General features: G+C 47.8%; 1 protein-coding gene across 1 annotated transcript; it reads right to left on the bottom strand.

Annotated features, from left to right (window-relative positions):
* Positions 1 to 500: 500 nt before the first annotated feature.
* Positions 501 to 4,194, bottom strand: lrrc4ba (leucine rich repeat containing 4Ba; the record flags this gene model as incomplete). Its single annotated transcript, XM_083677694.1, has 2 exons — positions 3,925 to 4,194; positions 501 to 2,483 (listed from the first exon to the last, which is right to left on the bottom strand). The coding sequence occupies exons 1-2, from the start codon at positions 4,168 to 4,170 to the stop codon at positions 501 to 503; spliced, it is 2,229 nt and encodes a 742-aa protein (XP_083533820.1). The 5' UTR covers positions 4,171 to 4,194.
* Between the last annotated feature and the right edge of the window lie 9,044 nt (positions 4,195 to 13,238).

Genomic DNA, 13,238 nt, shown 5'->3' with positions numbered 1-13,238 from the left:
ACAGTACATGGTAACTCTGATTGCGTCTTTTGATACACGAGGTGATCTGTATATATATAAACATAGTGATTCTCATCGTATGCGTGTACATTAACTATACCATGTCCCTCTGACTGTGTGGATGCTGATGAAAATATAGTTTTATAGGGCTTTTACTTTGGCACAGATTTGAGCAGGTTTGGCACATAGTTGTCAATCTCAAAATGCACTGGTATATATGATAGTTGGTAGAGTGTATCAGTGTGTGTTGGTGTGTGTGCCGGTGAGTGTCTGAGCAGATGCTAATGCTAGGTGTTGGGCAGACACAGTACAGGTGTGACACTCTCTCTCTTTGATTCTCCTTCTGTTTCTCTCTATATGTCATATTTTCTATTATGCCTTGTCCACAACCCAAACTCTCTATCAACACCATGGGGATTGTACAATCAGACTCCTCCCTCCCTCCCCCTCTCTCTCTCTCTCCCTGTCCCTCTCTACACACCTTTCTCTCTCTCTTTCTCTCAGATCTGAGTCTCTTGCACGTTTTCCTTAGAGCCGCTCTTGAAGAGCAGCGGCTCGATCTGAGGGTTCTGGCCTTTGCCCATGAGCCCCTTCAGAGAGCTGTGGATGCCCATCTGGGGCAGGGGCATGGGGGAGGGCAGGGAGCCACCCGAGGGGGTGCCCCCGCTGGTAGAGGTGGGGCCCTGGGAGCAGGAGATGGGCGTGCTCTGGGCCTGGGAGCAGGGAGAAGGGTTGTTGTTGTTGTTGAGGCCCATTCCGGAGCCTGTGCCCATGCCCAACCCCATCATGTTGTTGTTAAAGTGGTGTGCCTTGTAGTAGTGGTTCAGGTGCTCCGCTCTGGCCAGGTTGGGCAGGTTGACGATCTCCGGGTGATGCAGACGCAGGCTCTGGCCTCCTCCGACCCCGCCCCCACCGCAGCCGCCCCCCTGAGGCACGGTGGAGCCCCCCGAGATGCCGCTCCCACGCCCACCGTTCCCGGCTCCGATCTCGTCCTCCACGTTGATGATCTCGATGGCACGGGCGGGGCCGTGGTGCTTGTGCAGCTGGTGCTGCTTCCTCAGCTTGTAGAAGACCACCAGCATCACGGCTGCCATGAAGGTGATGGCCACGAAGCAGCCGATGATGATCTTGGTGGTCTTCATCACATCGTCCAGGCCGGAGTAGCCCGGCTCAGTGATGGGCACAGTGAAGGTGGGCCGGGTGGCCCTGGGGGAGGAGGAGGACCAACCGGCCGAGAGGGAGGAGGCAGTAGTGGGCACCCCCTCTGGCCACAGGTGACCAGAGGGGGTGGGGCCAGGGATGCGGATTATGGTCTCGTTTGGGGAGCGCAGGGCGGGTTCTTCTCCCTCATTGGACTCCAGGGTTTCCACGGTAACGGTGGTGAAGTAGGTGTAGTTAACGCTGACATCACCGGCCGCGGTGACATTGAGCACGGCGGTTGCCGTCGTGTTGCCGGCCGAGTTGGTCACCATGCAGGTGTACTGGCCTGTGTCGCGCAGGGTGACGTTGGTGAAGTTGAGCGTGCCGTCGTGCAGGACGGAGATCCGGACGCGGTAGGAGCCATGGGTCATCAGGGTGCCATTTGGAGTGATCCAGTTGACGGAGGTCATGGAGGTACCGGTGCGGCACTTTAGCTCGGCTGCCATGCCCTCTGTGACGTTGAGGTCAGTGGGCGGCTCCACGATGACGGGGGCATAGCAGGTGAAATGGCTCTGGTCTAGCTCACCGATATACCTGCCCTTCAGGCCTGGGGGGGCGTGGCAGCGGGCACAGCAGGTCGTGTTGCTGGGCACCGTCTCCTTCAGCCACCAGCTGAGCCACAGCACGTCACAGTTGCACACCCAGGGGTTGTGGTTGAGGTGCACCCTCTCAAGCTGGTGCAGAGGGGTGAAGAGGTCGTGGGGCAGTGAGTGCAGGGAGTTGTGGGACAGGTTGAGCTCCTCCAGGTTCTTCAGGTCGTCGAAGGCGTTGCGCTCGATAACGGACACCTGCGAGTGCATGAGCCACAGCTTACGCAGTGACACCAGGCCCTGGAAGGAGCCCGGTCGGATGATCTCCAGACGGTTCCCCGACAGCTCCAGCTCCTCCAGTCGCACCAGGGCCGTCAGGTTGGGGATGTCTTTCAGCCCGCACATGCCCAGGTTCAGGTAGCGCAAGTTGATGAGGCCCACGAAGGCGGCATCCGAGATAAATTCCAGCTTCTTGAGTTCTCCCAGGTCGAGGCGGCGTAGCGAGGGGACGCGGTGGAAGGCGTAGCCCGGCAGGGTCTCGATGGGGTTGTTCCGCAGCCACAGCTCCCGTAGCTTGCTGAGGTACTCGAAGGCATGCGACGGCACCATGGTGAGGCGGTTGTCGAACAGCTCCAGTGTGTTGAGGTTGGGCAGGCCATTGAATGCTCCCACCTCGATCTGACGGATGTGGTTCTTAGACAGCTGGAGGATCTCAAGATGTCTCAATTGCTTGAAGGTGTCTGACTTGATAACCTGGCGGGTAGAGAGGCAAAGGGGTAAGGTTAGTATGTAACACTTGATGGGTGACTGGATGTGACTGGTGACTGGATGGGTGCCTGTAAAGACATCTGGAGTGGCTGTTGGATAGAGTGGGACAACAAGAGAACAGGTGTAGAACGCGGAGAATACAGAGAGGCTATTCAGAGCATCAGCATTACTTTCGCAATCATGAACATCAACTCAAATCTCATAATGGGTGATAACAAATACTCCATATCACTAATAAGGGGCAATTGCATAAAACAAAGATGAGAAAATTCACACCTATTAAAAGAGAGGAAACGCCGAACTGAATATGTCCTAAAGACTTTGACAAATAATCTGATATCTCCATTTTGCAAATGAACAGACAAAAGCTGTAATGTTTTTCCCCGGGAGGGTTATGTTTGATGGTAAACTTCGACTTTGTGGGCCCCGGACACCCCAAACTAGCATCTATGCTGTCCAAATTATGCTCATTTGGCGAGGAGTCAAAGACACAAAGCTAGTGAGCGAGACTAAAAGGCCCTTAAATCTCTGACTGTGTGAGATATGTGTAGCCAAGGGCCTGTGTGAGGCAGAGAGAGAAGCTACTGGAGGCAGGCCATAGCCTCCTCCGTATGTAGAGCAGGGGGGTGGGTGGGGGGGGGTGGCATTGGGGATTGGGGAGGGGGTGGCGGTGTTAAGAGGGGGTGGAAGCTGTCAAAGCTTTACTCGTAGGAGAAAAAAATACGAGCCAGAGAATCTAGGATGCCTTCAGGTGTTAAAACATTTTTAGATTTTTAATCATTTCAAGTGGGGCTTCAGGATACAACAAACTGAATCAAAATGTGTTCGCTAAGAGCGAGGCGTAATGAATAGTGTTATTATTTCTTTATTTTTCAACGAGCTGGATCTCTTTAGCCACTGAGGAACAAACCAGGAAGTGTCCCCTGTTCCCTCTGTTGTACTGTACTTCAATGAGTCGCTTCTCTGAACAGCTTAGTGATATTACTTTTATGACTATATTGCTTACATTACAGTCACTTGCTTTACTACAATCTTTGCCATAACCCTGGAACATTAGCCATACTTACAACACTTAGAGAGACATTTTTAGGTAGGGAATAGCCCAAAAAATAAATTCAAAATGATGAATGGCGGTTAAATGGTCTCCCAATGCAGCTGTAAAACCACAAAGGCTACCTTGGGGCTCTACACAAACTAGTAGTACACATAGTGGGCCTACTGTTTCTGGTCTGTTTGACATTTTACGACTCTAAATTCGAATTACCAAAAGATTCCTCTAAACTCACATAAAATAACAAACATAAGTCTGTACATGTAGAAATGGAATCAGAGTAATTTAAGGAAATATGTACTGTACAGTAACTCACAGGCAACCAACACACACAGGCACACACAAAACATAATGCTCTGTGCAATCAATATTTACCTGTATGGTGTTCTCTTGCAGATTGAGGTATCGTGTGTTGACTGATATGCTGTCCGGCACCTCATCCAAACTCTGTCTCGTACAGATGACCCGACTGGCCTGATTGGAACAGGTGCAATGGGTGGGGCAAGCGGAGGCAGCTCCCACAACTTCTGGCCCAGGGAGGAGGAGCCGCAATAGCAGCTGGGCCAATAGGAGGAGGAGGGGGGAGGGACAGGGAAGGCAGGTCACCGTGGTGATGCGCATGGCAACTGGGACATGACCCTGCCCTTTTTCCGAAGGTGTTGATGAGTTGATTCCAAGCTGATGGATATCTGAACAATGTTTACTTTGCCTATTCTCTCCAGTGGCAGTTTGTTCTTTTTAATGTTTCATTTTTCAAGGTTTTGTCCTCTGTCTGTATTTGTTGTTTTTTTTCCTTGTGTTTTGAACATAGAAATGTGCACATAAACAGATGTCTCTCCTTTTTTCAGTTGTCTAGGGATTTGAGTGAAGCCTTTGAGAAGCATCCCAGAGTTACTGTAAAAGAGAAAGAGAAAGAGAGAGAGAGAAAACAGATATTAGAGATAGTACAGCACAGACCTTGCTTCTGTGTTTACATTGAAAAAAAAGCATCAGGAGGTGCGTCATTGCTCATCTTAAAAGGTCAACTCTTACAGTAAATCGCTATCATAAACAGCAACGTCATCACATATACTAGATTCACAAACATCTCAACAATCCTTTCGCAACTGGAACATTAACCTCCACAACACATGGCAGGTGAGTGTCCATTTTTTACGCCAATTATTATGCTGGAATCCTCAAGAACGTACCAAGCTTACTTTCCATTCTTTTACATCACCTACACTATGCTCCTCAAAGAGCAAACAGGTTTTAGTCCAAGTAAGTCATAGCAATAGACATCGGACGACGTTTACATCTCAGTGCCACCATTAGAACATCAGCACTGTGACTCCAGCACAGAAACTCCCCTTTCATACTAGCATCACACTGGTATTGGGAGGACAGCGTTAATTCTATTTCCATACTAGCACAGCATTACATGCTCTAGGGGCTACAGAATTGTTGCGAATGGTGCAGTCTGCATTAACACTGATAGATGGCTAACTCAACTCAAGCTCCAAGAGACCGCGGAAGAGAGTTGCTCCCTCTCTGCAGGTTACTCAGACCTGAATAACCTTAAATAAGGGCATCCAGCAATCCAGTGACTATTATTAATGATGATGGCTGTAATGATGGGACTCTGACACGCAAACTCATTTGACACGCTGAGCATTCGCATTTGGCAGAGAAAAAAAGAAGAGGAGAGAGAGAGAGAGAGAGAGAGCGAGGGATTATTAATCTGATAGATGACTGTACAGCTGCGGGGAGAGAAGAGAATTATCAACACTACAGTAATAGATGAATACTGAACAGCTGCAGAGAGAGGGAGGGAAAGAGAGAGAGAGAGAGATGGAGAGAAGGGTGGCGTAAAATGGGATATAGCGGGTCAGAGACCAAAAGACAGGTAGAAAGAGTAGGAAGAGTAAAAAAAGAGAATTATGGTGGAGAGAGAACGAGAGTAAAACAAAAAAAAAGAAAAAGAAAAAAGTCGGAGAGGAAAAAATAGGGGGAGAGAAGAAGAGACAGAGACATTAATATTAATAATCTCTCAGAGAGAGAGAGAGAGAGAGAGAAAGGAGGGAGGGAGAGGGGAAAGACTCAATAGAGAGATGAATATAAAACAGACAGAGAGATGGAGGGAGGGGAACGACAACACAGATGCATATAAAACAGAGAGCAATGGAGAGATGGAGGGGAAAGACAATACAGAGGAATGAATATAAAACAGATGGAGATGGGGGCAGAAAAGAGATTTCTCTTGCTGAGTGGCGGTAGATGAGGGAGAGAGGGGAAAAGAAAGACAGAGAGAGAGAGAGAGAGAGAGAGAGAGAGAGAGAGAGAGAGAGCAAAAGAAGGGTGAGATTGATCAATAATGCGTACGCAGAGTGCAATGACATTAAAACACACACAAAGACACAGTGATAAATCATATCTACAGCACCATCTCCCTGGTAGAACAGGACACCAGTCCCTGGCTGTTTCCTTACTGAGACCGGCTCCTGCCTTACTGGGACTGACCGTTGCCTTACTGGGACCCAGTACCACAGCTCTGCAACCAGGACCAGTAGTGTTCAGACTGGCCTCTAAAACAGAAACTTCTGCTTCCCTTTTTTTGCCTTTCTTCCACTCAATTTACTACTTTTTAAAAAATGTTTTAAGTGCAGCAGCTGGTGCAGATGGTGATAGATTTCAGGTGTGGTATATATGTATATGATATATATTACATATATATTATCCTTGAAATGATTGCCACCTCTCTAGTTTTAATTGTAGCCACCATTAGGAGTGATAAGTAACTGCTAGAGTTATTTTAGGCAGCCGCCAGCAGAGTAGAATAAAAAACGGTGCAAAGGAAGACAGAGGCTGAGATGGAGGTTGCTGTGAACTGAGATGGATGTTGGATGTTTGGTGGGGGAGTTCGAGTCCATTGAGAGGAATGAAAGTAGTTGGAGTTGGCGTCTGGTTGACTGTTGTCTGCACTGCTGTCAGCATCGGGATGTTTAAATGGCCTCTACCTCTCTTTCACTCTGTCTCTTCCCCTGCTAGTCATCTCTCTGTCTCTCTCTCTCTCTCTCTTACATTCTCTCTTGATCTCTCTCTCTCTCTCTCTCTCTCCCTCTCCCTCTCCCTCTCCCTCTCTCTAACCACTACCTCTCCTTATCCCATCGTTGGCCCCCTCCCTCCTCTCTATCTCAACCCCCTCCTAAGCCACCTTCCTCCCCTCCTATTTCCTGGCCCTCTGTCTCCCCCTGTGTGGTGCAGTGTTCAGTCAGTGTGTAAATACTGCAATGACCTCTCAGTTTGATGAAAGATTAACCTGGTACACTGACACATATTAACCCTTTACCCTCTGTTCTCTGTCTGCCTCACAGGAGAACACTGCGGCTTCATTCCTCCCCCTGTTCTCTCTCAATTCAAATCTTAGCCAAGAGTTACCATGGTTACCTATTCACCACATTCTCCCCCCCCTCTCTCTCCCTCTCTTACTCTCACACTCACTCTTCTCCCCAGCTGTAACTCACCCTTTCCACATTCACCCCCTCCCCCTGCCTCTAATTAACAAGCAAACACACACATACACACTTCATACAAATGCATGGCCCCAACAAACTCTAACACACACTCACCAACTTTTATATCAGATAAAAAAGTAGACAGACATTCTCTATAAAGCTACGTAGATATACAGACTAATGGTTGCACCAATATTTAGATGCTCAGAGAAAGACATTCCCAGATAAATCATTATCTAAAACAAACAGACTGACAGACAGACACACGGACAGACAGGCAAGCAGGCAGCCAGGCAGGCAGGCAGGCAGGCAGGCAGGCAGGCAGGTAGACAGACAAACAGAAAGACAGACAGACAGACAAACAGAAAGACAGGCAGGCAGGCAGGCAGGCAGGCAGGCAGGCAGACAGACAGGCACAGACAGACAGACAGACAGACAGACAGACAGACAGACAGACAGACAGACAGACAAACAGGCAGGCAGGCAGACAGACAGACAAACAGACCTCCACTCTGCTCCCTGATGCCCTGCTCTTCAAACAGCATGGATCTGGGAGCAGGCCATCAATAATGACTCGGCAGGCACCAAGATGGCAGCTCATACACCCAGGGAGAAGAGCTGTCCATTGTATGGTATGGGGAGAGAGCACGAGCCCTCCTAATCAGAGTGACACCTTGTCGGGGTTTGAACGCATCGCTAAAGACTTGCGGCACTGCATCTCAGCAGCGTCTTTAGACTCAAATGTTAATTTATGACCACTACTGTTAGAGAGCATGAAACATTTGGGAGGTTACATAAATCTCGATTTCAAAGGGTTTAATCGTATATCAAACCCATCTTTACAATTTTAGCCCCAGAGTTTTCATGCACTTGATTCATAGTCATTATCTCCTGAATATTTGTGTTCTAGGTACAATACGATTCTGACTCGCAGGACTTTATAACAAATAACATAATCAGTGTGGTTCAAAAGTCTGCAATGAGGTCTATAATTTCCCCATACTTCCTCCAAACATCCTGACTGAGCAAGCGTTCTGTTATCATAAGTGTGATCTACACAGCACAGCTCATGAGGAGCAGACAAATTTAGGATATGATAAATCAGCACTAATATGATTACCCTCAGTGTCTGCCGGTTAACATAAAACATCCACTCTATTTTCACTTACTCTGATTTCTCAGCCTACAATCTTTGTTTATCCCTTCCCGGAGCAAAGTAGTTCAAGCAGAATAATACAAGCCTAGCTACCCAAATATAAACCATGCTACCTTAGCAGAAAAAAAACCCTTGGAATATCCATTAGAAACCACAACAAAAACATTTCCAAAGCTTGTCCAACTTCAATACACATAATTTGAAGTCCTACTGTATACACGTCTTATCAATCATATTAGAGTTCTATGGCTATCGTACAGACTTCACATTACTCTACCTTTTCAACCACATTCTAATCCAATACAGAGACAACACGGTACCCAAACTCATTTCAAGCCTAATGGACTCATCCCACCTCATTTTATTCTCACAGTAGTCAACTGAGGCTCATCTCAGTCCCCGGGTATTCTAGCAGACCTGAAGCTGCACTATACAGAGGCACTTGTAAACGTTTAAAGCATTTGAATAACAGCCAAGCGAAATTGACTCTGGGACCCAAAGACCAGGGGCTTTTACATAAATGAAAAGGGAGAATTCTGCATCATGACACACAGCCCCCAATTTAATGGAAAACAAAAAACGGTTTTATTCGGCAGGAGGAGCAGAGTCACGCACAGACTTGTGGGGGAGTGGGGACGGGGGACGGGGGGTGGACAGACACACACACACACACTGTCTGTGTGAGCACTCTTTAAATGGGCAACACTCTGCTACGCTACTTTGTGTTCCTGCTCTGGGCAGAGTCTGAGAGGAAGCCTCTGCCCACCCCCAGTCAACCCTCCCCCCTCCTCCCCCCCTCTCTCTCCACTACCCTCCCATCCCTAGCACAAACAGAGAGCTGGGCAGGCACCGGCCGTGTTACTGAATGAAGCCTGACGTCACATGCCCACACATACACACACACACACACACACACACACACACACACACACACACACACACACTGCACGCGCTGTAAGCACTGTGACTAATAGCGTGCTAACTTCCCCCTTTGTGTTGCCTCAGTAATACCTGATTTATGTCTGGATCTCCAGGGTGGGAGCCCCCAGGTTATTGAAATATTCTGCGCCGGGTTCGAGCTGGGATGTTAGCACAGGTAAATCAATGGTGCCAGTCGATAATCTCCCTCTCCTACAGTGATATCAGGACAGGGGGGGTTTGTGCCGGCAAGCAACCAGTTTCAAGCGGAAACACTGTTGTGCTTTTTCTATTGTCTATTCATCTTTGTCTTACTGTACATACAACGCATTTCTTTTTTTTTTTATACTGTAGTATCTGCTTTTGATTGTTTGTCAAACCTTTAACTTTCATATAAAGAATTTATGAAAGACTTGTATTCATTGAGACATTTTCTGAATTACACACACACACACACACACACACACACACACACACACACACACACACAAACTTACGCATTCAAATACGCCCCCACATGTACATTTACTCTATAGGCCCACGTAGACGCACAGACCGTCTCTATATTTCTTAGATGTGCTTTTGCTTGCACACTCATGCATGTACACACATACACACACATATGCACACACACACACACACACACACACACACACACACTCACACTCACACACACACACACACACACACACACACACACACACACACACACAAAGTCTGTGCTCCTCATTAGAATGCAGGATGCAAAGTAAAGGCCTGATCTATTCAGAATTGCTCATACAGGACGAGAGACCTCCTCCCCTTCAGAGAGGGCCAAGAGCAGCAGATTAAAAGTCACTGTGTTCATCCCCCTGCTAAAGCACCCCCATTAACAGACATTACATTACCTTCCACACATGCACAAATCCCTCACTGGCTGCTTCGTACTACTCAACATTACATGCTAGGATCAAAATACTTCAATGTTAACATTCTTCACATTCACTAAGTGAGCTCACGTTCATCTTCAAATCCAGATATTCCTGTCCCCTCTGTTCCGCATGCCTAGTTGGGAGATGCCGATTTTGTGAACAATTAATCCGTATTTAAGGGTGTTAAGCATGTTGATACACTCAATGCTTGTGCGCTGAGGGGGAAGCCAAAGCCAGCAGTTAATCAAAATGTCTCTCAGCCATTTACAGAGCCATGTAAACTGCACGATTTCAGTTGCTTTAAAGCCTTTCCCAGCATATTTCAACCTTTGTTGCTTCAAGCTATTTTTGTGAAAGCTTGCTTTAGCAATCCTTGTGTTTCAAGTTGCCCCACTGCATGTGCATGTGATTGCTTTTGTGTCGTCAAAATGTACTGTATGTGTCAAAGTGTGTGTGTGTGTGTGTGTGTGTGTGTGTGTGTGTGTGTGTGTGTGTGTGTGTGTGTGTGTGTGTGTGTGTGTGTGTGTGTGTGTGTGTGTGTGTGTGTGTGTGTATTGTTTTTGTGTGCGCATGTGTATGTTTTTGTATGTGTCTTAACACATTATGTATTGTGTGCGTGGGTCAAGAGCATTTTTGGCAAATGAGCAAGTAGTGTTTGTGGGTGTGTGTGTAATGTTTCATGATAAGCAGCACTCTCTTTGCCCCTATCCATCCAGGCCTTGCCCCAGCATCCCCTATGACTGACACACTGACTAATACACAGACAGATAAACACTCTCACTGACAAACACGATAAGGATTCGCAGAAGAAACACTGACACAGACTGACTGATGGACGTCTCCATGGAGACCAGTCACCAAGACTGACACAGTGTCTCTCACAGCAGAATGCTGTGCCAACCAAATCAGGAAGCGAGAGATACAGAGAGAGGGAGTGATAGATAGATAGGTACTGTAGACAGGTAGAGAAAGAGAGAGGCCGAGAGAGTATGTAGACAGCAAAATAACTAGATACTACACCTGACAGTAGCTTCACCTCTGTTTCACAGGACACAGTAGCGCCTCTCCTCCTCTCTGATCTGCTGCTCTCTCACACCTCCTTGGTCTCACCCCATCACTCAGACCTCAGCTACCGTTGCTCCATCCCTCTCTCCTTCCTATCCTCTCGTCTCAATACAGCTCTCCCTTCTCTTCCTCTTCCTCTTCCTCTCCCCCTTAGGCCTATCTACTGTCTCTCCACCCCTCTCTCCATTCGGCTGCTCTGTCCACACCTCTCTCTCTCTCTCCTCACCTCCTCTCTGCCCGGTCTTTCTCTACCCTTTTCCCTCTCTGCGGGTCTCTCTCTCCACCCCTCTCTCCCACGCTGTGCGAAATGGAAGCTCTCACTGAGACCCGGGTTGCCATAGTAACCTGCTCACTCACCATCTTGCGTGTCTCCGTCACATTGGCAGGGGCTCGTGGCGTCCGTCGCCCGGCTCTGCAGCTCCCAAAACGGGCCAGCTCCATCACTCCACACTGGGGACCCGGGGCCCGGCTGGGACTCTCACTCGCTGGTGCTGCACCCCTTTCCAAAAACTACCAAAAAGACAAAAAACGCAACAGAGGCACAATATATAAATAAACAAGAGAGTAACTGAGTCAACACTCTGCATTACAAGCCAGCCTAAACAGCTCTACTGTAGACTGTAACTGCTAAGAGGGAATAAACAAAATAATAAAGGCATGCGTGTTTGTTCACATGACGGCACTCAGCATAATCACCCTAAGCATGGGGCAGAAACAGTGATTTATCGCAGTAATAAGGTGTGACGTCACAAACCGCTCATACTGTATACAGCTGCTCTCTCGCCCTCAGGGGACACGGCTGGACTGTGATGTCTCACTGCCTTGGTGCCACCCTCTCAGAGTGACATCACAAGCCGAGGTGTGTGGTACAGTACTGTAGCCCGGGTCCTAGTCCTCCCACCCCTTAATGTCACCACCTCCCAGCATGACCAAAGACCTCAATCGTTGTGTCATTCTCAATGATGTTCCCTCCCACTCTCCCTCCCGCTGAAGCATTTTCAGTGTGATCTCTCACTAAAGCAGTAGCTTTGGTGGAGATACAACTGCCGTTGACCGTGATTTACCCTTTAAAAGTGACACTGTCTACAAATACCCCATGTTAATTATCTAGCGGTAGTCATTCAAGATGCTTAATAATATGATCCCCTAGGGTTATATGGACTTATATCATAATCATGGCAAAGTCTATTGGTCCTATCATCATCAACAGCATCATTGTCAACATCCCCATTCTCACAGAAACAAACTGTAGTAGTGGCCTTAGAGCACATACAGTTCACTCCAACACACAGAGGAAAGGCCCCTAGCCTGATTCTGCATAGCTGTATTGAGCTCTTATGCTGTCACTGACCCAAACAGACTCACAGACTCCCTCAAGATATTGTGCCTGGATGCAGCCGAGCTGCCATAGCTCTGAAGCAGTGAGGTCACTGACGCTTGACCGCCTTCATTACCCCAACCGCATTTCCAAACACATGATCTAACCAAACCCCTGACTCACCGCTTCCTTCTTCTTCACCAAGCTGGCTCTGCCAACACACCATCAAAACCACGTAAGCTGACCGCTTTCATTAGCCAAGTGATTATTATTAATAACATGATCCAACCGTAGCCCCCACTGCTCCGGTCACCCAAGTGACTTTAAGGAGAAGACAGAGTGAGCAGCAGTCTGACGGCCTTTGGACCAGCTTTACTGACATATATATATACAATATATATACACCATTTAGCTGATGCTTTTATCCAAAGTGACTTACACTGCAGTGAGTGCATACTTTTATGAGTGCATACTAAGTATATATGATCCCAGCGGGAAACGAACCCACAACCGAAGCGTTGTTAGCGCCATGCTCTACCAACTGAGCCACAGAGGACCACATGATGGAACCTTAGCCCCACCTCTGCCTGACACTCCCACTGAGCCTGCGTGAGGGACACGAAGGGAAACCCATCCATCGCCCCCAGTCCAAGCCTAGACATCTCTGCTGTAGGAGACATGGATACGATGAGCATACATCCCTCAGGGGAAATTTCGCAATTTCTAATTATGTCAATTCAATGGATTATGGTATTCATTTATATATCATTAACCATTGCCATTCCCCCAACTATTATTCAATAATTAATGCCCGGGCGGTCATCACG

The sequence above is a fragment of the Argentina silus genome, assembly GCF_951799395.1.
Source record: "Argentina silus genome assembly, chromosome: 9".
In the NCBI taxonomy this organism is placed as follows: Eukaryota; Metazoa; Chordata; class Actinopteri; order Argentiniformes; family Argentinidae; genus Argentina; species Argentina silus.
Note: the sequence above shows the minus strand (reverse complement) of the source record. Positions and strands in the feature narration are given on the sequence as shown.